At 40.1% G+C, this 25,033-nt stretch overlaps 1 protein-coding gene across 3 annotated transcripts; it reads left to right on the top strand.

Moving 5' to 3' along the window:
• The first annotated feature begins 1,736 nt into the window (after nucleotides 1-1,736).
• On the top strand, nucleotides 1,737-24,806 carry LOC104035114 (tropomodulin-2). 3 transcript variants are annotated; one of them, XM_075713689.1, is made up of 11 exons: nucleotides 1,737-1,862; nucleotides 3,628-3,784; nucleotides 15,401-15,523; nucleotides 17,391-17,414; nucleotides 19,037-19,061; nucleotides 19,655-19,677; nucleotides 20,917-21,047; nucleotides 21,648-21,755; nucleotides 22,026-22,169; nucleotides 22,499-22,643; nucleotides 24,772-24,806. In XM_075713689.1, the coding sequence occupies exons 1-11, from the start codon at nucleotides 1,737-1,739 to the stop codon at nucleotides 24,804-24,806; spliced, it is 1,041 nt and encodes a 346-aa protein (XP_075569804.1). The 3 variants fall into 3 exon arrangements, with proteins under 3 accessions (XP_075569804.1, XP_009486580.1, XP_009486589.1); XM_009488305.2 differs by lacking the exons at nucleotides 17,391-17,414; nucleotides 19,037-19,061; nucleotides 19,655-19,677 and adding an exon at nucleotides 17,772-17,858; XM_009488314.2 differs by lacking the exons at nucleotides 17,391-17,414; nucleotides 19,037-19,061; nucleotides 19,655-19,677; nucleotides 21,648-21,755 and adding an exon at nucleotides 17,772-17,858.
• The last annotated feature ends 227 nt before the right edge of the window (nucleotides 24,807-25,033 follow it).

The raw sequence follows: 25,033 nt of genomic DNA, 5'->3' as shown, positions 1-25,033 counted from the left end.
TTTGTGAAACATAAGATGCTGACTAACTTCCTGAAAGGAATTCACAATTTAAAGAACAGTTGAATTCTACCATGATATTTAGAATGGCTTGACAATGATGTCATGCTATGAAAACAGGGACAATAAATAGAGCAGTAATAAGGAAAAAAAATGAGAGCGTATGGGGGAAATAATGCTTTTTCTTGGAATAGGATGTTTAAGTGTTTCAAGTCAAGGCTTATCATGCCTTGCAGTATTCATAGAATTCCAGATTTTTCAAATTCATAATTCTGCTCATTATTCTCTTCCCATTCTATAGGTTGCTGATTTCTAGTGTTTTCGATAAATGGAAAAATGAGATATGTTTTAATATTTAGAATCATAGTAGAATATTTAGAATCATTTAGTAATTTAATAGTGAAACTCTAAGTAAATGCAACATTTTCATTTGGATTTTGAATAAAAGAAAAATAACGATCAGGCTGCCAGCTCATATGAACAGCGACAGAAGCCGCATAGATTTTGTTAGCTTATGACAAGTAAGGACCTGGCCAAAGGAAATCAGTTTGGGTTGATACATAAGCCAGATGTAGGTGCCAGTTGGCTGGTTTCCCTATCAACCATAACTTTGAAATTTGGGAATGCAGAAACTCATCCGTAAACCTGCACAGCTAGCTGTGTCATTCGGCGAGCTCTGGTGCTGGTGTGGAAACAGGGCAGGCTTGGGAGGGCCTGGAGCACAGTTAAAGTCCCCTGCCAATGCTGTTTCTGATCATACATTAATTCTCTTTCAGTCCATCCATTTACAGGAAGATTCTGGCTCTAGAATTGTTTCTGGACAGAGAGTCCTTTGTCATGTGACAAATTATATGACAATGACTCTTGGGGCCATGCAAATGACACTTTCTTGTTACTGGTCGGTTGGGATCATTTAACAAGGAACCACATTCAAGTTTTAAAACTTAAAGAGTTTGTGAAATACTACGTCTGTATTTTTTTCCATGACTCTGTTTTGAACACCCGCAGGAGCCCCATGCAGCAGACTAATTTACAGATGATCTTTTGAGCTATAAGTAGCATATCCCCACTGCAAGAATTATTTTGATGATAAGTGCTATCATTTGTAGCAAAAAATTTTGAAATAAGGCTACCAACCAGCAGACTTTAAAGCTGCTTAGGTAACCAGAATGTACCAAAAAGCCAGCCAAGACGATGTGGGTAAGCTTTCAGCTGTCAGCAATGCTGGCATAAGGTAGAATACCTCAAGGCATAACATTTTGTCTCTTGTTTGTCAGCATTGGACTATTTTCTGTGACTATACAACTTTCCTCTTCATTTAGCCAAAAGAACAAGCAGATACTGCTGTTTCTAAGCGAATTAAATAAAACAGATTTATCTCTATGGAAAAGGATAAGTTCCCAATGTTTACCTATGTCTCAAAGCTTTTCTTTGCCCCTGCACCCATGAGATTCCCAAGTGTGCTGTACCCTTCCTTGCTATTCCTTGGCTACTGCTGCACAGGCGGCCCCAGCGCTTCCCACACCCCGTCCGCTGAGCCAGGACATCTCGCTGCTTTGTTTTCATTAATAAAGTGTAAATGTGACTCTCAGCATGCAGGCTCTTTAGGACTATATCAGCTAAATGGAGATACTCGTAATGCTTTATTGTTAACAGTGAGTGAAGCCGCAAGAAGCTCAGTACTCCTGGATGGTGGAAATCTTGAAGAGCAGCATCAGTAAAGCAGCGCAGCAGGAGCCATGTCTCTGCCCTTCCGAAAAGAGTTGGAGAAATACAAGAATATCAATGAAGATGAAATACTCAGCAAGCTCTCGGAGGATGAACTGAAACAGCTAGAGCATGTTCTTGATGACCTGGATCCCGAGGTTAGTAATGGGGACCGGGGGGGGTCATAGTTCAGAAGCTGTCTATTACAAATGCCACATACGGCGCCTTTTTTGATTTGTATTCTGTTACGGTAGAGGCAGTGTATCCTAAAGGATGAGCAGCTCAGCTAGGGACATTTTGGTTTTATTCCTGCTGTGAGGTGCTACTTGCTTTTCTAGAAGTGTGCCCTTTCTCTATCCGTTGTCTATTTAGACACAAGCTTGTCTGCAATCTAAATCTTTAATCATGTTTGTACACTGGAGCACAAAGAGAAGCTTTTTATGGCTGCTATTTCTCAGCACAGCAATAAACAAACAAACATAATGTGTGCTTGTGAATATCAGATCTTTTGAACTTCTGAAATCTGTCGACTGTGTCATTCAGCACAGAGATTTTTAGCTGAAGAGAATATATTTAGCCATGATTAAGAAAAACACGATTCAGCTGCACAACTGTCATTTTCTAGAGAGCAAGGATAATTTGGATATTTGAAGACACTCTCACAAAAAATTTAACGATCCCTGGCCTGGGAACCACTCAGTCTTGCAATAATGAGGTTACAGTCATAAGTGTGCTGGCTGGGAATTCTGACTGTAGCTACCCCAAAGCCTTCCAAACTGATGTAGGAATTTGAAAACTGGCAGGTAAACTGGCAGATAAAATCCATTCACTCTGGAGACAAAATAAATTGGAAAAAACACAATAGATTTATAGCTTCTGGTTCTGTAGCACAAATTTACCTGGAAATTAAGGGTGGGCTTTACTGTTCTCTTCCCTCCATGTTGCCACTTCCCTCACTACTACCACTCCTACAGTGCATTTTCTGCTATTTTCAAGTATCTGGCATCTCAAATGGAGATACACAACATTCAACAACAACAACAAAGCCACAGTGCATTTGTAGTCAAGCTACGTATGTGCAGCGAATTTGGAGCACTCTGGGCATGTTTGTGCATGCACAGATAAAATGTCTAGTGACTTGAGTTCACTGGATATGCTCAGGATTCACTGGATATTTACCGTGGGTCAGATTTACTGTGCATGTTCTGGCCAGCGATCAAGTGTTTCTGCAGTACTCTGGGGCATCTTCAACATGCTGGCTTTACTGCACATGCAGTGCAAAGTCCAAGTACCTGTATTCCTTTCTGGGATTTCCTGGGCTGAAATGTGGGACCCTTATGCATCTTCCTATATTATGGGATGCAGCTGCAATCACGTGGTCACACAGCTACATGTTTAAAGTGAGGCTTCATCTGCTTGCTTCCTGCATACTCTAAATAGCTGAAGTCCACATAATTCACCAGTTACTTTCTGTGCATGCCATTCATTTCTGGAGTCCAAGAGACATCTGCATTAGAATGAAAGGAATTTTTGAAAAAATGAAAGGGAGAAAAATGGGGAGGAAAAAGAGTAAATGAAGAGAAGAAAATGTATATAAAACTTATCCTGGTATATTTACCTGGACTGCAGACTCTTTGGTTATAATATGTGTAACACAAAGGGCTCTGATCTTGCTCAGTTCTTTGGTGCTGTGATTGCAAATACAGTTAATAAAAATATTAATAGGTGGTACAATCAAGAAGCCTGGAAGATATACTGGTTTTAGTGGTTACATTTAGGTAATGTGTTACTGCTGTCACCAAAGAGCATTATGTGAAGTAACATGCAAAGACTGGTTTAACTTAAAAAAAACCATTGAAATGAAGTTTGGAAAACTATATGAAATTGAGTCATCTCCTTTAGATGCCTCCCTCTCTTTCACAGAACGCCTTGCTTCCGGCAGGATTTCGGCAAAAGGACCAGACCACTAAACCTGCCACAGGCCCTTTTGACAGAGAACGCCTGCTCTCGTACTTGGAGAAGCAAGCGCTTGAGCACAAAGACAGAGAAGACTTTGTACCATTTACAGGGGAAAAGAAAGGTACCGTCCGTCTTTGGGTGGGTGTTGAGTAGCGGACTGCCTGAGCGCAGGCATCCATTGCTGCCTGGCCTTTTTGTGAAACATGCTGGGACAGAAGAGGTGGAGGCTGTTAGTGTGCAGGGTAAAGCTCAGGAGTCAGATCTAGAGCTGTTGTAGCAGGAGGTGAAGTGGTGGTTTTGGCTGCTGCGTAGTGGTCTGCCTTGCTACTCTGGAGTTGTAACTGCATGTTTAATCAGGCCCGTTGGTGGGTATGGGAACACAGAATGCCAGTCCAGCAAAGGGCTCCATCAGCAGCTCCCAGGTCAGCAAATGCCTCTATTTGCAGTCAAGGATGGAGAAAGGTGGCCTCGCTAACCACACCGGCACTATTCCCACATGAAGCATTAGGCCCATGCAAAGGTATGGTAGTGGGGGAGCTGTTCAGGAGGAAATGTATTGCTTATAATTGCTGTAAGTAATAGCTTAGGGAATACACTTAAAAAAATAAGTATTTTTCCACTTGTTTACTAGCACATCTGGCAATGCTATTCATGCAGACAGTTTCTCTGCTTCCCCTTGTCCTACAGCTACAGGAAAAAAAGGGAAAAACAGGAAACCCTAATTCTAATCATTCAAACGTTGGTAGGATACCCTTAGGGCAGGAACAGTCATATTTTTAAGCGAGCAATGTTCCTTTAGCACCATTATCTCCTTTTCCTCATTTATACAAATGGATAAAAAATGCCTACCTTAGGCCATCTCTTCATTCAAGAAGGAACTTATTATGTCTAGGTCCATTTTTGACCATCTGATGAATTTGCCATTATTTCAATGGGACCTGCTTAAGGGAAAGCAGATATTTCAGGGAAGTCAAGTGCAACATTTTTTACTTTATGCATCATTATCAAAGATATAAAATATTATTTGCAGGCCAAGAATTGTTAGTCATTACTTTGTGTTCTCATTCTTTGAAACAATGGTTTTAGACAAACAAGACAGTTTTCAGCTCGATCTGATTGATGTGTTATTTTATCATGCAGCATATTCTTTAACCTACCTTTTCCTCCATCATATCTCACGCTCAATGCTATTCACAGGGTTGACACAGCCCACTGAAACGCAGTGACACTGCAGTGATCCTGCCGGTAGCAGGAGTGATCAAGCGCATACTGTACAGAAAAGAAAACAGTTTATTGTATTATGGATTTACTATCAGTTGTTTTCCTTTTCCCATCTCCTACACACCACAGTGTTACCAGTACAAGTTACCGCTTGCAGGTCTCTGCATATTTATACCAACACCTTCAGTCAGGTCTCACCTTACTGATATTTACTGACTTAGGGCTGAGACTGCGTTTTGCACTGTAGTCATGCCTGAGATCTCCAAACATGCCTGAAACCTAAGTACACAAAAAACCAGCAGTGCATGGGATTGCATATACCCATAGGATCAGCCCTTGATCTGTACAAAACTGATCCCTGTATTGTCCGTGACAATGTTATTGTATGCACTGGTTTGTTTATTCTATTTCAGTTTTCTTTTGATGAGGCTAAAGCAGTATTATTCCTACATTTACTCCCAGATGCCCTTAAAGTGCTTATTAGTGCTGCTTATTAATTCCTGGTGTCTCTGATGTGGAAATACCGCTGCTTTAAAACGCAAATAATCACATGTCACTTCCCTCAGCACAGAGTGAATTCAGCCATGCTAGCATTTAAAGCTATTCTTCGGGGTTTTTTTGATTCACTGTGATAATTTCCTTCAAAATTACAATTTTAAGAATTATCATCACAATTACAAAGTTACGACAGCATTTTAGGCTTAAGGGAATTATTCCCTTAATTTCTTCTGTTCCTTGTGCAACACCAGTTCCTGACAAAATCTTCAGTTTTGGCTTTAGCAGATAAAGTCAAATGAAAACAACCACATGTTCTGCAATTTCTGCAGTCATTTTACAATTATAATCTAAACACAAAGAATTCTACTAAATTGTCTTTGAAGTCAAAGGCCAAATACCATGAAAATACCCTTTGTTTCTTTGTTAATAGTAGAAATAACAATTAATCTGAGATCTGTACACCTGATGAGGTCCAGTACTTTGACAACTGAGAACTGGATGCACAGCACAGTGTCATTTTTGTGCTGCTTTAAGGGAACTGGCTTTGAGAAAGAATCTGTTTATTTTGAGCTTCATCCCATATTGGTACTTGCATCTCTCTCTGCCCCCGACTTGTCAGGAGGCATCCTGCAGAAAGACGACCAGACTTCAAGCACTGGGCTTCTCCGTCTCCTGTTCTCATTCTCCTTCCCCCTTGCTCCGCACCGCAAAGACTTCAGCAGAATCTGAGCCTTATAAAACATATGATTGAGATTTCCATCTGCCAAGTGTACTGAAATCTTCCTCTGAATTGTATGATAATTCTGCTAATTGGGTGCATCTGGTGAAACATGATGAATGTCACATAAAGGCCATGCGTGGCTGGCTCTGGATCTTAGAATCCGTGCTTGTAACTGTGGCATTACTTATTTTGACAGACTCAACTGAAGAGATAATAACAGAATGACTGTATTAAAATATTAATGACTTCATTTTCATTTATACTAAGATATTTTCTGTGCAAGGAAATAAAGCAATCCTGCAAAGACATTTCCAAGATATGATACTACATGCTAGATGTAAAGTCACTTTAATTAGAGAATAATTAGTATTCTTCCAAAGCTTAGCAATTAGTTCAGGATAAATAATTTACATTTCTAAAATGTGTCCTCAAAAGAAACTAAAGAAGAATATTTCTTGAGGAAAGCTTATTCTTCACTTTCTGCATGTTGATGGTCTCTAAGGTATATTTACAGATTGGTAAATATTTATATTATTGTATTATATAGATGCCTGTTAAATGATTTATTTCCATTATAGCAGCACTATAATGTAGCCATACTGTTAATAGTCCCCAATTAATTTTACACTAATTCTGCTAGTTAAAAATCAAGTTCTGAAGCAGCTCCAAAAGGTATCCAGTTGTGTGTAATTAGAAATGGGAGGTGTTGATGTCAATGTACCATTTGGCACTATTTACCTCCTGAGAATATTTGTGTAGTCAGTAGGATTAGAATATGTCAAGTGTTGTTTAAGCTTTTGTCACTGTTTGTGCTTTGATATTTTTCTGCCACTGGGAAAGTATTTATTTTTTTCAAATTTAGGAAGTGGGAGGCTTCTACCAGATGTTAAGTGACATTTCTACCAGTTCCTGTATTTATGACGCAAAGCTGATACTGACTTGAAAATTCAGTGATGAGCCGAAAAGAGGGTGGCATTTAAAATATCCTCCTTCCAGAATAGTCTGTGATACATCATTATTGTTTATCTAGTGTCTCTGCCTCTCTTTTTTCATGTGAATGTTTTATGGGAGAGTTCTTGACCAAAAAGCAATACCAAACAGCTGCTGAAGGACAAAATTCAGTTGCCTACGTAGGTCTCTATATGCTGAGCACAACCATCAGGTTTTGATTGTGCGAGAAAACAAGGCAAAACAAATTCCAGAGCTGGCAGGGATATTCAGAGTGGTTAAAACAAAGGAAGTGTTAAATATGAGCTCAAGGTAGGGGGCTGGTCGTGCAGGGAATTGCCTTGTTTTTGATTGTAATGGTGGTTTTGAGAGGTTGGAAATGTTTGGCAAAAACAATGAAACGTATGGCACGCATTAGGGTTTTGGCCCTCTTTTAGCTTGTTAACATACTACATTAATTGCTGTACAAAAAGAAGGTCATAAGCCTGTATGGGATAGCTCTCAAATTTCAACGAAAACCCAAGTTTTGCGCGGAACCAGGGCCAGAACAGTCACAGCCTGACAGGCGCACACCCAGACTGGCCACCAAGCAATTTTTTCAGACCGCTTTGCCCCACATCCTCCCCACCACAAGTCAGGGGCGGGTGCATCATTTGAATGTCCCCATGGTGAGTGTTTGCTCCCAGTGTGGTACGCAAGCGATCTGGTGGCTTTCAGGAGCTGTTGTGCAACACAGCTGTCAATCAGCCTTGCCCACAGAGGGTTCGTTGTTAATGAGCAATGGAGGTATAGGGAATTAGGGCCGATAATTGTAGCCGTGGCGGTTGGCAGTGTGTAGGTGTTTAGTTTATGTATTTTTGGATTGGTTCCTACTTAGGATAGATATTCTAGAAATCCTTACATAGAACCTGATGAACTACAGAAGTTACTGAGACTGACCCACTGCTCTTAACGCATATAGCTGGAACAGCTGGTTATCACACTTGGATCACTGTGAAGCCTTTTCTGTATCATTTCCAAGTTCGTGACAGTTCCAGGAATAAAAAGAAAAGGTGGAGAAAGTAAGGGGCAGTGAAGGCACAAAATGTTAAAGAGCAATGTCAATGCTGCATGTTTTCTCTTACTGAATGTGGTGTGTACATCTGATCTCAGTTAAGATCTGAGTACTACTGTAATACAAACATAAACTATTAACAACATTTCTGTTTCTGCTTTGTTGCAGTGGTTCTCTTAACTACATGATACTAATGAAACATAATTGAAAAAAGTTCTGTTGTTGTGAAATATCATTAGATATGAAAAGTTGGCCATGCCATTTTTAATTGCTGTTTCAACCCTTCGCCACTATCCCTGTTTTCTACGAGGTCTTCCGTTCCTTGCCAAACCATTTCGTTTTGGATCCAATCCAGTTCTCGTCAAAGTCATGGAAAAACTCCAGTGGATTGGGCTATTATTATTTGTGGCTGGAAAGGGAAGGGGAACACGCTTGTATGTGATTAAATGCTAACATTTTTAGCCAACTGATAAAAGGGAAAAGGAAGAAAATAAGGATGATTAAACCAGAGAACTTTTGGCCAAACCCCTGTTTTCAGTTGCTCTGGCAGAGACCATCTATCTTGCATGTTGTGCTGTGCCAAGCAGAGTATCAATAAGCAGCACTAGTAATAACGACAGTCATTTTCAGAAGGTCAAAGTATTAGAGTAGATGCTAATGAGCTCCAATTCCAGTTTCTCTAATGGACTCTATATAAGAACGTTAGCGTTTAGTTTAGAGACACGGTATCTTTCTTGGATTGACAAAGGCAGTCTTTTCACCCCCAGTGCTGAAAGGGTTTGTTTAAATTTTTGCCACCTTCTTCCTGTTCTTCAAGGCTTAAATTTAGAACCGGTGTTTGTCTTTTAAAGCATTGAAAGTGCTGCAGTTGCTGACAGTAATGCCTCTAGCCAGTGCCTTTCACTGCTTGCTTTTGTAAGACCCTGTTTTAGTTGCTCATGACTTTGCCAAACTCACACAGTTCACACTGAAATTTCCCATGCTGAGAGTCTGCCTCAGGCTGAATTTTTGGAAAGTGTCAGCAAAAAGGACTCAGCTGTTTCCAAGAACAAGATTAGGAGAAAACACATTGTTTTAGCCATCTAAAGTAAATTTTTCCAGCTGTTCTTTTATGAGCTGCAGTGCCTCCATGCTTTGAAGGGGGGACTTGAAATGTATGTCCTTTGCAATCCCCAGGGAAATGAATTTGGCATCTTCAAAATATTGTACTTGTTTGTACATCCAGTTTGTTATAGCATTCTCCAAATATTCCCCCTGCAGTATTAGTCATGTCCTCAGAGCTTCTGCCTGCATGTGCAGACAGCACATGTGACAGCACAGAGGCACCCGGAGAGACCTGGCGTGGCCGGCTGGAGGGCGCGTGGGCTGTGCGGGATGCTTTTTGAAATTGCTCATCTGAGAGGCCACCGCCACACCAGAACCAGGGCAGGAAGACTCTCTCCTGCTCTGACAGTGTTCCCCTCACTTTGGAAGGGCACTGTAAAGGAGAAAAAAGAGTAAACAGCCAGCAGAGAGGCTGCTGCAGAGAGCTAGAGGGATTGGTTTTCGAGAAGTGTATAAATATACTCAGGATGAAGGACTAGATGTAGCAGCTCTGGGCAAAGGAGCTGTAGAAGAGAGCAGTGGTAAGGAATAGAGGGCAGAGGGAAAGGAGGTGGTGGGAAGGGTCAGGATTCAAAGATGTGCAAAACCAGGAGACACAGGGGATGGGGAAGGCATGGGGGGCAATGAGGAAAGGACCAGAGGAGAAGGACATGCAGGATGGACATGGGAGAAAGGAGGTCAGAGAGGAACGTAACTGGTGTGGCATCTGGCTCTGCCCAAGTTTCAAGGTTCTTTGAGGTCCCCTCTTTCAACGTCCCTGAGAACCTGAAGCCCGGTGGCAGAGCTTGACTCCCTCCTCCTCTGCTACCATTCCACATCAGACATAAGAGCTTTCTGCTGCTGTTGGTGAAGCAGGTTAAGCCAGGTGGTAATCCAGAGCACTGCTGTAGGACTGCAGGGATCCTAACTGTTGTGATACTCCATGTGAGGGTCTGATGAAATTCTGGGCTTCCTTCTGTTTTAAAGATTGTAGGTTGGCTTTTGTTTATTTTTATTTGAGAAAGTACGCTTTTCAGAAGAATTCTTTAAAGGGTATTGCTAAGTCAGCAGAATCACAGCACGCTGATTAAAGGTGCTGGTGCAATTTAACTTCACTCTTTGTGTATATACACAATAGATTTAATAACTTTGGAAAGCTTAACTTTGCAACCTTCCTATTCCATTACCATAATTTTTAAGGCATAGAATATGCAGACACTAATCCAAGAGTAACGGTACAGCAGCAATTATGATACTGCATTTTAATTACTACTAGCTTTCAGCATGACACTTATTTGAACTTGGCCTGTTTTCTTCTTCATAATACAAATTTATTCCTGGTAAGAACTAATTTAGCTCCATTATCATAGAATATTTGTAGGGAGGAGTTTAAGTAAGCCTCAAAAGAAAAGAATAGTGCAAAATGGAACAAGTGAATCAGGTGCCTGTGATTTATGCAAGGCACCAAGATTATTGAATTTCACTTCTAAGGTCAATGTAGCGTTCTGTAGTTGAGAATAAACAGGCACTCACTGTAGTCAGTGATTCATTGAAAAGTAAGAAGTAATGAGTGTAACCAGATATTTTCTTGAAAGTACAATAATCTGAACTACAGTTTATAGGAAAAGAAAGTACATTATTGTTTTATAATTATGGCAGAAAAGGCATTTGTATTATAAAATTAAGTAACTATCCTTAATAAAACCGATTTTAAATAGAAGGACATTTTTACAGCTGGTATAAATGGGCTTATTTCCCATTGCTCTGTGCTTCGTTGAGTTTTGGCTTGTACAATTTTGGCTTGTACAAGGTGGGAATAAATACAAAGTATTTATGCTAAATAAAAATGGTGGCAATTTATATTTATTCACAAAAGTCTAGTGGCATAAGAAGGAAGGCAGAGAAAAGACATACCAGAAATGATGTTCCAAATACTGTAAACTATAAATGAAGATGAAATCCTCAAAATGTTTTTTAGACTGGACACACTAGTAAAATCCTACCAACTATGCTATTCAAATTCCTCCCCCCCTTCCCTTATATAACAATAAACAAATAAACTTACTTCAGGAAAATACACTTGAAGTAGTTCCCTGCTCAATTAATGCATTTTCCTATAGATGTGCATATGTGGTTATGTAGTTAACTATTATTGTACAAGGAGATGGAGGTAGGGATATGGCTCATGTCCTTGCTTTACTTTGACATTGCTTTAATGGAAGCATTTGCGTAATGCAGGAAATCAGAGCTTGCTGGAACCAAGTGGCAAAATTACATCTATGGTTTTATGACTGTACCCAGTGAATTTCTTTTTTTTTGTAGAATTTGTCTTCCTCTCATCTCACTCTGCATTTCTGTGTCTCTCTGTAGTCCTTTTTACTGAATCCTTCTTCTCTTTGGCTTTCAATGGATTTTTTTCCTGAGCCGCTTTGGAGTAAAATACGAACCATATCATATTTCAATTTGAATAGAAGTTTTGCAGTGTGTGAAAAGGAATAGGTCTGTTGTTAGACTGAGGCAGGACAAATCTCTACTCACTGCACTCACAGTCAGAAAGTCCCCTGGGTTATAATAAGCCACCTCAGTTGTCATCCAGGTCACTCCAGGCACTTATCCCAGTTTGACAGAAAGAAGGGGAGAATTGCATTGATTTACGCTTAAAATTTAATGTTGAAAAAAAGCCCTTTGGATTCCAGACATTTTGGGTTTCTATGCATGTGTAAAAATAAAATGATATTTTAATGCTTACTACTTTCTTTTACTGGAATTTTTGTTTTGCAGTTAAACACAAGAAGATATGATTTTTGTACATAAATGTGGTTATCTTTGTGTTGTTAACACTGATATAGCTCAAATATGATATGTATAAACATAACTTTTGTCACTGTGTTTTTCATTGGTAGAAGAATAAGCTATTACCATTAAGACTTAGCACAGAACATTAGCATATTCTGGAGGCAAAATGTAACACAGCCAACATTAATTATACCACATGGAATGTTATAATAAAGTACCTTCTAAAATACAGGGTGAATATAAAGAGCTCTAAGAGCAGCAGCCTTTCTTCATAAATCTCATTTTAAAATAATAAAACGTCACTGTTCTTCCAAGGCTTCTTCCAAATAATAAATTTTAAATTTAAGCTGGACCATTGAAACAAGCAAGCCACAATCCGTATTTTATTTTGTCAGTGAATTCCATGACGGCACCGTTTAATGAATTTACAATGTATGGATGTAGGACTAGGAGGGACCTCCTGAATCTTTAAACTCTGTCCTTAAAATAATGAAGGAAAACGGGTTGACAGCCATCTATAAACACAGACACACAGTTTTGCTGTTGGTGGATAGGTAATGAATTCCTAATAACGTGCTAAATGCATAAGCTCTTTTAACGTCTGTTATGCTACAGGATTTCTTCACAGGAGGATAATGCAAAAGAATGTTCTTATCTAGATAGTAGAAAAAAGAATATTTTTAAAACGCCACTGGATGCCAGCAAGGCCCACATATATGAAAGATATATATTACCATCTTTGACATGACCTTTCCCCTTCAAATATTTCATATAACCAGTAATAGAATTTTTTTCTAAAACATTTGCCAAGAATTCTTTAAATGAAACTATCATTGGGAGTCATATACGCATTTAAAAAGATTTGGGCTGCCATCCAAGAATTACATATGCCTGAAACAAATGCTTAAAAATTGTATTCATGTATATGTGAACTGCACAGAAAAAGTACGAGCCTGTGCTGGTTTCCATTACCCCTGTATTTCTTGCTACACGAGATACTTGGCCTACCCACATCCAACCTCCATAGAGAAGGACCAACTGTAATACATATCGTGTCCAGTTTACACAGGACTCGAGGTCCTGTGTCCCCTTACAATGTTATGTGTGACAGTACAGACTTCCGTCAGTATTTGGTAACGGTGTGGCTGGGGTTTGGGTCTGTGAAGAACCACTTATTGCCTGATGGAGGTGTTTCATGCAAGCTATGGCTCTGTGGAGTATAGCTGTTAGGGGATAGTATTATCAGTCAGGATAAAGATACGTAGGATTCCCTCAAGATCTCAAACGACCTGCTGATTACTTGAAACTCATATGGAGCCACCAGTGATCTGAAAGGAAAATATTTTACGGACAGTACGCCTCACTATTGATTTTTTAACTCAGACATTCTGATTAATTTTGGTCTTCTAGCTTCCAACAGAGTCATGAATTTTTTTCCTTATGTGTTATCCTTACCAGTCAAGCTGGCATCAAGTTAAGTCTTGGTCAGTGGTGTCTGGAAGCTGCTATCCAACACTTCAGATTAGGTGGTAGTACAGAGAGAGCCTGAAATCCTAGCACCTGTGCTGCTATGAAATCTGGAGAGCATGACTAATCTATCTTCACAGAGTATTTCTCACCCCAGATTTCCTCTTGACTTTTGTTTGATGTTGCTTGGATGGCTGTGTCTGATTCATATCACCCAGTGCATGTGGAAAGTTAAAATTATTCTTACCTTTGGCCCACAAAGGCTTTTATCTTCTAGAAGCCTCTTCTTAAAAAATGGCTTACTTAAAATATCGCATGAAAAATGAATCATAATATGATACGACTTTGTCTTTCTACATAACCTTCTGTCCAGTATTGTACTCAGAAATTATTTAGCCTTGGTACAAATATCTCTAGGGTAAATAATTCAAATCCTGCGTCAATAAACCTTGCCAGAGTTTCAGAAATTTCCATTAAAATTTTTTTCTGAGCTTATTCAGTGACCTCAGTCATGGAAGCTGACAGTATAGAAATTGCTGTAGATGAAGTTGGATGAAAAAGATAAATGAATAGGGTGTTATCTACATGAAAATGATACTTTGGACTATAATGGGGAAAAATTAAGCCACAGAAGGATGTCAGTGTTGAAAAACCAGAGGCAAAGCATCTGTAACTCAACACTAAATATCAGAACTGCATTTATTAATGGTAACAAAATAAGATCACTAATACAGTAAAAATTTAGCTATTTTAGAGACATTTTAGAAAGCCACAGGATATGCTTCAAGCATTACATCTAGAGTGTACAAAGCTGCACAAAAAGACAATTTAAAGTTGACAGTGGGCCAAAGCCACCTGCATCCAAAGGTCATCACAGCTTCATTACGATGGGATTAACTAAAGCCTACTTGAGAAGTAGTTGTTAGGGACAAGGTGAGGGGAACCACTCTGCAGCGGACAGTAGAACATGGGAATTCACAGAATTATCAGAGCAAGGACACCGTCTGTTGCATGTGGCATCATCTCGTGCCTTAGTGACTGTATGGGTTTGGTACAGGAAAGCGTTGACTGGGAGGAAGGCCCCAGCAGCGCTGGTGACTGAAGTGCAGCCCTAGCTCTGATTTAAAGGGCCTCACTCCAGGCATTTGCAGTTACATCGTCACACGACTGGGGTTAACTGTAACAACAGGCTAAAGGCGTAGTCAGACGTCTTGTGTTGTTTCTGGATTTATCCTACAGTTTTCTCATTTCAGCAGAAAAGCCGATGATCTCACTCTTGGGGGAATATCGCATGGAAACACACACCTGCTAACCCCAATGTAACAGCAGCGTACAAAGAGAGACAAATAGGTCAGGAGTCTTTCTTGGGGAACATGTGGTTCAGTTCAGTTCAGGCCTGCACAGATGATCAGGAAAAGGCTATTTATGTGAATGATCATCAGGAGACACAGAGGGGAAAATACTGATGGAAAGGCTGGAAATTAAACTGAATTACTGGAAGAGAACAGGTTTGCTGAGCATTCAGGCTCTTGTATGGAATTTGGTAAACTGAAACGTTCTTGCAGTAGGATGGTTTTAACTGCTTCTGGTGCCTCATGTAAATATAAGGATGAAATTTCTGCAAGCTTTTTGCGTAGACCTGATTCTGCCTATTTAAGGCCACAGGAACTTCAGAAAAATCCCAGCTGTGACTGCTCCTGGGGATTTATTTTAGGAAATTTGCTTCCATATTAACAATCACCAACACAGAGCAGAAGTCTGCACCTTTTATTTTTAGACTCTTAGTAAGATCCTGGTGTGGAGCACAGCATCAAGTAAGAAAGAGGAAAACATGCACTTGATAATATTTCCAAGCAGTTCCACTGTCACAGACCTATTCTCCCACTGCCAGGAGGCAGAGGAGTTGTTCCAATAATTCATTACTCACTCTGGCTTTTTTCTTCTCTTAGGAAAAATATTTATCCCTAAAGAAAAGCCTGTAGAAACCCGTACAGAAGAGAAAGTGACCCTGGATCCAGAACTAGAAGAAGCCCTGGCTAGCGCTTCAGATACTGAGCTCTACGACCTTGCAGGTTAGATAATATATAGGTGTGATCCCCCTATACGTCCAGTTCTTCTCTGCCTAGACCTGCCACCAGGAGTGTCTCGTGATCATCTCTGAAGTACCCGCTGTTTCACTATACGGACCGGTGGCCAACCCGTGGGCCACGCGTTGCCCATGAGGACTTCAAGCATGACTCAATAGCTGCTGCATTTTAGACTTCTCTCATCTGCTTATAATTGATGTGTCAGGGAAGGGGAGAAGATGAACCAGCTAACATGATTTGGGGAAAGGAAGGGTAGACAGTAGACTGCAGGCTGGGGTGTTTGCATTGTAGCGGAGACCATGGATCTTACTACACCCACACTGTAGCATACTATTGCTACCTCCTCTCAACTCTGACATCCCAAATGGCAGGATGAACTTGTTAGAGGATGCAATGCATGAAGATCCTGCATCAATGAGGAAATTTGGACTCTAACCCTTTGAATCAGAAAATTGGTTGCCAGCTGATTAGACCTGGGTGTCTTCACCACTTTTAATTCTTTTCCTTTAATCCAGAGTATAACCTCATGTTCTAGAGTGTGCACAAAGGAAATAATTCTGAAGTGTATCCACTTGCATAAATAACATTTGAACCTTCAGTATAACGAAGGCCAATCTATAGTTCTTGAGCCACCTGTGATTTTCAAGCAGTTAGTATCATGGGTATGTCATATGTTTTTGCTAGATCATCATCTGAATCCCTGATTTGGGAAGAAGTGAACTATCCAGGGCTGGTGAGATTAATGTCAATGGGTCATCGTAAAAACCTGCTCAACCTAGTTGTTGAGACCTTCCTATGGAACCACTGGCGACATATGCCTTGTCCTCCCACTTTAGAGTGGATCCTGTATTTCCCTGGGCTCTCTGAGGTCCACGGTCTACCTTTTTGGGCCCTAGTAATACAAAAGTTTTGGTGGGAGAATTGTGACTCCATTGACAACTTTTTTGTTTTCATTAGGAAAATCTAAATTAAATATTTCAGCATAGATTAATCTAAATCTGGGTTAGATCAACATTAAACTCAAAACTTCTGTAGCTACTATATTGTCCTATTAAAGGAAGTGATCTTGCCATTATCTTCTGTAATTCTTGGCTACACCACCCACTGCTGGACGCATTAGTCTTGGCTCTGACTGAAATGTGGGGTATCAGAGGAATCACAGGATTATAATGCAGCTGGCACTTCTCAGGAAGTCTGAAGTTCATGGAATGAAGTTCCAAGTCTTGCTCAGCTCTGGTCAGTATGCAGCTATTCATGACAGAATTTGTAGGTATTGAAGTCTAATTAAAAAAAAAAAAAAGGTAGCACACCTACTGCCCAGAGTTCTGAAAGTAGTCTGTAACAGCAACTGAAGAGTCATTTGCTTACAGAACAGAGTATTTTCTATAAGAAAAAACTGATGATAACAGTAAAAATCTACATCAAATTAATAACTTTTATTTAATGCATGATCCTATAGAATAAAGTTCAGTTAGATAATTTATGGGAGAAGTAACAGCAAACACAGCACAATTTAATCTCTGACACTATGGAAGTTCATTTGCACAAAAGATAACTTTGCAGCTTCTTTTGTGGAGTTTTGGTTTCTCTTATCATTTCTCTCATAATAGTTTATGTGCTCACTATTTATTTTAAGGTCCTGGAACATATATATTTTTTTTTTTCCAAGCACATTAGCATCCATGTGCTTCTATAAGAAAGCCCAGTGTGAATGCCAGTTTATTAAGCTAACCACACGTAGAGCCAAATTCTCAGATATGCCAAATACAACAAAGAGCAATAACAGGTTCAGGTTGTATATTAGGGAAAAAAAAATGATTAGAAGTGTAGCATTGAAACAAGTTACCCAAAGAGATTGTGGGATTTCCATCCCTGGATGTTCTCAGGATTCAGCTAGACAAAGCCACGGCTGACCTGGTTAATGTTGGCAACACTCCTGCTTGAGGGGGAGGCTGGACAAGATGACCCGCAGTGGTTCCTTCCAGCTGGCATTTCTGTGATATGCATACTACATTGATTCAGTTGCTCAAAAACCTGTATTAAAAATGTCTGTATCTCCAGTGTTTAGACCCCTGAAGACTCTCCCTGCAAGCAAGCACGACTCAGAAAGTTAATGTTTTACAAAGGGTTTTTTGTTTGGGGAACTAAACTAGAATTTGTAGCAGATACTTTTCTTCAGTCTTTGTTCCTGCTATTAACATTGTATCCTGTTGCTGGTATTTACACTTTTTAGCTGTTCTTGGAGTGCACAACATGGTCAACAACCCAAAATTTGATGAAGGAGGAGCCCGCAGTAAAGATGGAAAAGGAACCCTAAGAAGTAAGCAAGCAGATTTCTCTTGTGGGCTATATGTCATCTTTAGGGACTTGTACACCTATAGGTTGGGTGTATTGGTCTAATTTAGTGTAATGTAACTGGGCCTTACCACCCTAAGAAGTAAGCAAGCAGATTTCTCTTGTGGGCTATATGTCATCTTTAGGGACTTGTACACCTATAGGTTGGGTGTATTGGTCTAATTTAGTGTAATGTAACTGGGCCTTACCACCCTAAGAAGTAAGCAAGCAGATTTCTCTTGTGGGCTATATGTCATCTTTAGGGACTTGTACACCTATAGGTTGGGTGTATTGGTCTAATTTAGTGTAATGTAACTGGGCCTTACCACCCTAAGAAGTAAGCAAGCAGATTTCTCTTGTGGGCTATATGTCATCTTTAGGGACTTGTACACCTATAGGTTGGGTGTATTGGTCTAATTTAATGTAATGTAACTGGGCCTTACCTTGATTGATCAAATTAATCACGAGGGGGAGCTCTTTAAAGTAAATAGAATCTTAATATTCATTATCTATAATGACAACAGTACTATGCAAATAGATCATTCCTAAGGAGCTGTGTTTTCCTAGAGAGCAATATCTGGCTCTGCAGAGGTGGTTGAAAGGATGGGAGTATTTAAGAAGCCAAGACATACATACTTTTATTCCACTTCAGTTTAGGCAGCGGACAGAAAACAGAGAGCTGTAGCTGAGAGGTGGCCACGTCCCAGGTCAGGCCATCTTGCCTCGAGTACCTATGTTTACGCAAGAATGACTTGTAGCCACGGGGCTCGAATGTGGCAGAATCCCCGGCAGAGTCACGTGTCTGACGAGAGCCACGTCAAGCTGCATTCACAGGAAGGCAAAGACTGCATGGATGTGCTCCTGCCCTGGCTGCTCTCTCTGATCTACTACCTCCATGTTAGTCCTGTGGCAGCGTGTTTAACTGCTGGCTGTTACGCAGCTCCTTAGGTACATGGGAAGTGTAATCGTTCAGGAAGTCTCCCAGCAGAAACAGCTGTAGTTACTAAAAACAAATCCAGAAATGTTTGCACGAAATAAACAGACCGTTGGTGAATCAGATCTTAGCCCAACAACCGACAGGAGGCTGGATGGGGGGAGAAATGGGTATGTCTGAATTCCAAGTTTTTCTTGAGAGCTGCCAAGCCTCGATCCAGAGCTCATCACCTCCAAGCTCTGGGATGTCAAGTGGGCTAAACTTTGCTTTTTAAGACAAAATTGTGGAATGCTCTTTTCTAGGGAAGCAGTACTCAAAAAGTGTTTTCTTCTCGTAAGGCCATGAGAACAGCAGCTATCTTTACCAAGGACTTTCCTTTCCATCCTTCTTTACTAAAGGGGAAGTGGGAAAGTAGACAGGCCACTGTGTCACTTCATTTTTCTCAGGATTAAGACTGCTCTGCAAGCCTCCCCAGTGGGGCCCTGTGCAAGCTGCCATCTATCTCATAACAGGCAACTGCATGCATTACTAATCCACATAGATTTCAGATTATTTTTATTGTACTGAGTCAAAATATCAGCTATGTGAGTCAGCTAAACTATGCTCCAATCACAGAGTTAAGAACCAGAAAATCACCGTCACATCACTTTGGTCCAAGAGCAATACCTTTCCTTAGCCAAGTGAAATCCTTCAGTAAAAGACAGAGACATCTCGGAAGTTGCCCGTCGATGTCACAAAACAGCACCATTATTAAAGAAACAAGATAAAACTCATGGGAAGCAGCAAGAAGTAGAAAGTGAAAAATACTGCTAACTCTAGACTGAGTATACTGTGATGTCTAACCTGAGGACAGGGTGCAAGTCTTTCCCTAGCTCCCAGCTTGGCAGGCTGTTGCCACAAGCACAAAAAATGCTTTGCTGTTTTTTGTTTACTTTCCAACCTTGCCTTCAAGATAGTGTGAATTCTCTGTATGCATTTTACCAGTAGTTTTCAATTTCCTACTCCCTAGGAAGGCTGGAGTGCTATTCAGGCATATGTGAGGTCTCTCAGGGAATAAGTAAAAAAAAAAAAAAAGTTTGGGGTAAAAGGGAGCAGAGTGAAAACCAGCTCAAGGTTTATGTATGACTTCATCTCTACTAAGAGTATGAGTATTAAAAAATATTTTTCTTTTGGCCCATGATACGGCATGAACTTTACCCATTGCACTGAACAGAAATGCGTAGTGCATTGAGACAAGCACAAGCCTTCAAAATAACTCACTGTCTGCAACATGAAATAAAAGGGTTTAAACATGCTTGTGGTCAGTAACGTATTCCTTTCTTGCCTCTAGTGGCTTGGGTGGTCAGGGCTTATAAATTAATCTCCACAACTATGTGCGTGAGAATTAGAAATACTAATTGTGTTCTAAGCTATGATTTTTATGCATCTCTAAGAATATTTATGGCTCATAGCTGCCAACATTAAAAATTGTGTCTCTCTGGAGCACGAATACTCAAAGACTTCATAAATCTTGGTGCTGGCAGACGGACTTGCTTTTCGTGCTTTGATAGCTTTATTATTTAGAAAGCGCAGATGTTGCATTTTACAAGACCTAATTGAATTTATAGGAAAGCTGATAGCATCAGCCTAAAGAAGGAAACTGAGGGGCCTCCTGATCGTGCTCCTTTATGTTCGCAAAGTCTGTACATAGGTGCAGGGACCTTTTCTCACTAATGTAATGAGCAAGTTCTGAGCACACCTTCCTTTACAGGTGTTAGACAAAGAACAAAGCAGCCCTTGCAGTATATTACATCCTATACAATAGTCTTTAAAGCTGCTTTGGCTCGAATTAATTGTACTGGGACTTCTGTACAGAAAGGAGGAATTTGCCCGTGAGGATACTGCCCAGCCACTATGACTGCAGCCTCCAGTGACATGCTTCTGGGTGCACAGAAGGTGCAAAGGGTGTGGCAGGGATAACGGGGCTAAGTCTCCTATTTCCAAGTTTTGTGGTTCATATAAACCCTTTCTTGAATGCTACAGAACGAACCTAAATGGGAATTGAAAAGCCAGACTGTTACTGATGATGCCTGTTCCTCACATCAACATTTCATGAGATCTTGTGTTGCAGATGTGGTGAAAGGTGAAAAGGTCAAGCCCATCTTTGAGGAGCCACCTAATCCGACCAATGTGGAAGGAAGTTTACAAAGGATAAAAGCAAATGATCCTAGTCTCATAGAAATTAATCTCAACAACATAAAGGTAGATGCTGTGGTTTCACTTATGTCATCACAGGAGGGTTTATTCAAATATTTCCAAAGGCCTTGCCTTTTCTCTTAAAATTCTGTCTGTCTCTACTGTTCAGGAAAAGCAGGACACACAGGCAAGGGGTGTGGAGGGAACTGTTGTAGAGGCTCCAAGGCCATCAATGCCTGATATTGAATTAGATGTCCAAGGGGTGACTCCCTCCGGCTGCCTTTCTTAGCAGATTGTAAAACAAGATATCTCATGGGCACTATATAATCATCACTGGCCAAATTCAATTAGCCCAAACGTGCACACGGATACTGAACAACCAGCAGCAAAATAGGAAAGTAGCTCAGAGATTGGTCACATGCTTGCGTTGGCCTGACCCAGTTAAAGGCAGTGCTGACATCGCATCCTAGGGCAGGCCTCCATGGGTCTCTGAAGGCCACTAGAGGCAGAGGATGCTTTGTCCATTCTGAGATACTCTTAAAAGCATTGAGGATGCTTAAATTGTGTAGGCTGTGGCGATTAATCAATCAGTTTGACAATAATTAAAATCAGTGTCTAGCAATGTGACTGGCTTTCCTAATTACTGGATTTATCTTCTTAATGCAGAATATTCCTATTCCAACACTGAAAGAATTTGCAAAAGCTTTGGAAAGCAACACGCATGTGAAGACATTCAGCCTCGCAGCTACTCGAAGCAATGACCCTGTAGCTATTGTAAGTTTAAACAGTGTTTTGAAAAAAAAAAATCAACATTTTTTAAGTAGGTCTATGTCTGCTTTAGGATGCATTCTTCATTTTCCCTTGCAGAATTTCCCTGTGACTATGCAAAGTAGAAGTGTAATCTCTTCTGATCTACCTCTATGTTCTTCTAAGCCTATTTGTGTTTTATTTCTTTGTAGGTACTAAGCCATGTTTTGCAGATTCTCTGTTATTCCCTGAAACTCTCAAGACATTATCTCATATTCCCTCTTTCTGACCCCTCAGGCATTTGCAGATATGTTGAAAGTGAACAAAACACTGAAGAGTCTGAATGTAGAATCCAACTTCATCACTGGGACGGGTATTTTGGCACTAATTGATGCACTGAAAGAGAATGATTCCCTGACAGAGATTAAAATTGACAACCAGGTAAAGAGAGAGCATTGAGTGAGTCCACTTTTGTTTCCCTTCTATATGGATTCCCAGAGGGTTCTCCTAGAGGGCTCTGGCAAAGTCAGGACAGCGTCCATGGCTCAGTCATTCTGCAGCTCATGTCCCATTGCCTGTGCAACAGAACAGTGGAAAACTTCTAAATAAAACTGGTCAAAGGCAAATATAAAACCCAGAGCAAAATCTCTAGGGACAGAATTCTCTTTGTAGTTTGCAGCACAGGACTGAAATATAACCACTTACTTCTCTTTCATACAAACCCAAATATTTTCTTTTCTTTTGGGGACATTTCACCACATCACCAACAGAGGCAACAGCTGGGGACAGCTGTAGAGATGGAGATTGCCAAGATGCTGGAGGAGAACTCCAAGATTCTCAAGTTTGGATACCAGTTCACAAAGCAAGGTCCAAGAACCAGGGTAGCAGCAGCTATCACTAAAAACAACGATCTGGGTAAGATGCTACTAAATCTACTCATCATTTGTTTATGTGAGCCAAGCTCTGACCTTCCTAGACACAACTCTTCCTGTCTGTACATAAGATTGAATTTTAACTCTACAACATTCAATCTGCTATGTGTGAGGGGTGATGCACAGTTCCATGGACTCTCGAGTAGACAACAGCAAAGATTTGCAACAGCAAGGTGATTAGGAGCCACTATTCTTCTTTTCCCACTTGTTCTGGGAAAGGAAGTTACTTCAGCCTTTTCCATGGAGCACCCTGGCTTTCCAGCTGCTCTGTCAGCTGTTCTGGCCAGTAATTAGAGGGCCAAATCAATCCTGTTTGTTCAGTGAACCAGAAGTCCTCACTTCTTTGCCCTGCCCATGACAGACCAAGACTGCCCAACCAAGGAAACAAAAAAGACTTTTCTGCCTGCGTGACCAAGTACAGGCAAAGACAATAAAGCTTTGCAAGTTTTACTTGAGTGTGACATGCTCTACCCTGTGTGCTCAATACACAGAACAGGGAGGAGATGACTAGGCAGGAGTAGTTTACAGTAAGAATAAAAAAACCCCCAAACCTCTGTGAAGTAGAATTGATTAATAACAAAGTGGAGTGTCAAACCATGATGCCTTCTCTGGCTTCAGCTTGGGCTTCTCTCTGTGAGAGCTAAGATAAAAGTTGAGCCAGAACCTACTTCTTTCACGCATACTTTTAATTTTTTTTTTTCAGTTTTAATTTTTAGCAGTAGTTAAGTATTCCCATGATATACTATTGTTCTTGAAACTATTAGTGTCCCAGAATGTATTTAAAACATCCACCAAAGAGAGAAAGACTTTTTTCCACTATTTAACCAATTGCCATTAGACATATATCCTGTACCTAATCTTCGTTTTCCTTGTTTTGTATTGTATGGTTTTGTTCAAGATTTAGTAGGACAGAATACCTTAAAAAAATCAATAAAATAAAATAAATGAAGCGACAAAACACTGAAAGTAGACACAAATGACTGATGCTACACTGTAGGCTTTGGAATAATGCAGTCTGTTTGCCAAGAAAGCACTATGAAATAAACCTTCTGATAGTAAAATAACAGGATGTTTGTAGTAATATATCATTGTTATTGACTTGCGGTAGTGAAAAGCCTTCATTCATCCAGTTTTGCTTCTTTTGTTTTGTACTTCAGCAGTTCAGTATCAGAAACAGGACATGACAGTTCAATGTAACACCAAATTTTGTATCACATGAACAGGAGAACCTTACTAATCTTATCTGGCAAAATCAGAGAAGACTCAATGCATTTTTATTATGGTATGGAGTAGCAAATGCTGCCCAACTAGACCTGCTCTATACCAACTGTAGTGTATCCTAAGTGCTGTAAAAATTCACATGGGACTGCTTGTCAAAATAATCCTGCCCATAACACAAAGCTTGCTCTCTGCTTTGCTAAATGGCAACTTCAACCTATTTTGTTTCTAGTGAAAATCCAGAATTAATTAACGTACTATCTGATGACTGATGTGATCCGAGCATGTGAAGTTTAAACAGATACTGAAAGGTCCAATATGATGTTTTCCTTGTTGCCAGTACTCACTGATATCAGTACTTAGGAGTACTTCAGATTATTTTCTAAGAGGGTATGATTGTTGCTTACCAATAGTAGACACTTGTGCAATTAGAAAAGTTATTAATTTTTGATGCCTAACGCTTAAATAATCCAGAATACTGTCATGCAGACTAGAGCAGACTAGCATCAACTTAGTTGGAACACAGTGGCTTTGAAAAGAACAATAAAACTGTAACAAAAGTCTAAATTGAGCCATTGGGAGGAGGCACTGGAAGTGGTGAATTCATCATCTAAAACCTTTAGCTCAGAATCTGATTTTTATAGAAAATGTATTGATATGAACATTTGGTGAAATTCTACAGCCTGAGATATAGAAAAGTACAGTTTAAATACAATTGTTTTATTTAGCATCAAGATCTGTTAATTATGGCATTTATGGACATAATCCTGCTGAGTATTTTTTAGAAGCTCTTTTCTTCTTATGTTACTAACAAGGGAGTGTGTCAGTGAGAAAAGTCCTTAGGTTCTCAGGAAAGCCATTCTAACTGTTCTTTTCTTGTTTTATCGGTCTAGTTCGTAAAAAGCGGGTGGAAGGAGAGCGGCAGTAGCCATGCTATAGAGGATGCAAGTCAAGATTGGAGGCTGCCAACAACTGCAATCTCAGAGCGTTCACTGGTCAGAAGGGAAGGCACTGGAAAACCATTACAATGGGAGTTGCTCATTTCTGTTAATGTTTCCTTTTAACCTTGAAAATGCAGCCTGTTCATTTTTAACTTTCACAGTTAATTTAATTTTTATGAGAAAGATTCATAGTTGGTTTGATTTTAATGCAAAA

The sequence above is a fragment of the Pelecanus crispus genome, chromosome 7, assembly GCF_030463565.1.
Source record: "Pelecanus crispus isolate bPelCri1 chromosome 7, bPelCri1.pri, whole genome shotgun sequence".
In the NCBI taxonomy this organism is placed as follows: Eukaryota; Metazoa; Chordata; class Aves; order Pelecaniformes; family Pelecanidae; genus Pelecanus; species Pelecanus crispus.
Note: the sequence above shows the minus strand (reverse complement) of the source record. Positions and strands in the feature narration are given on the sequence as shown.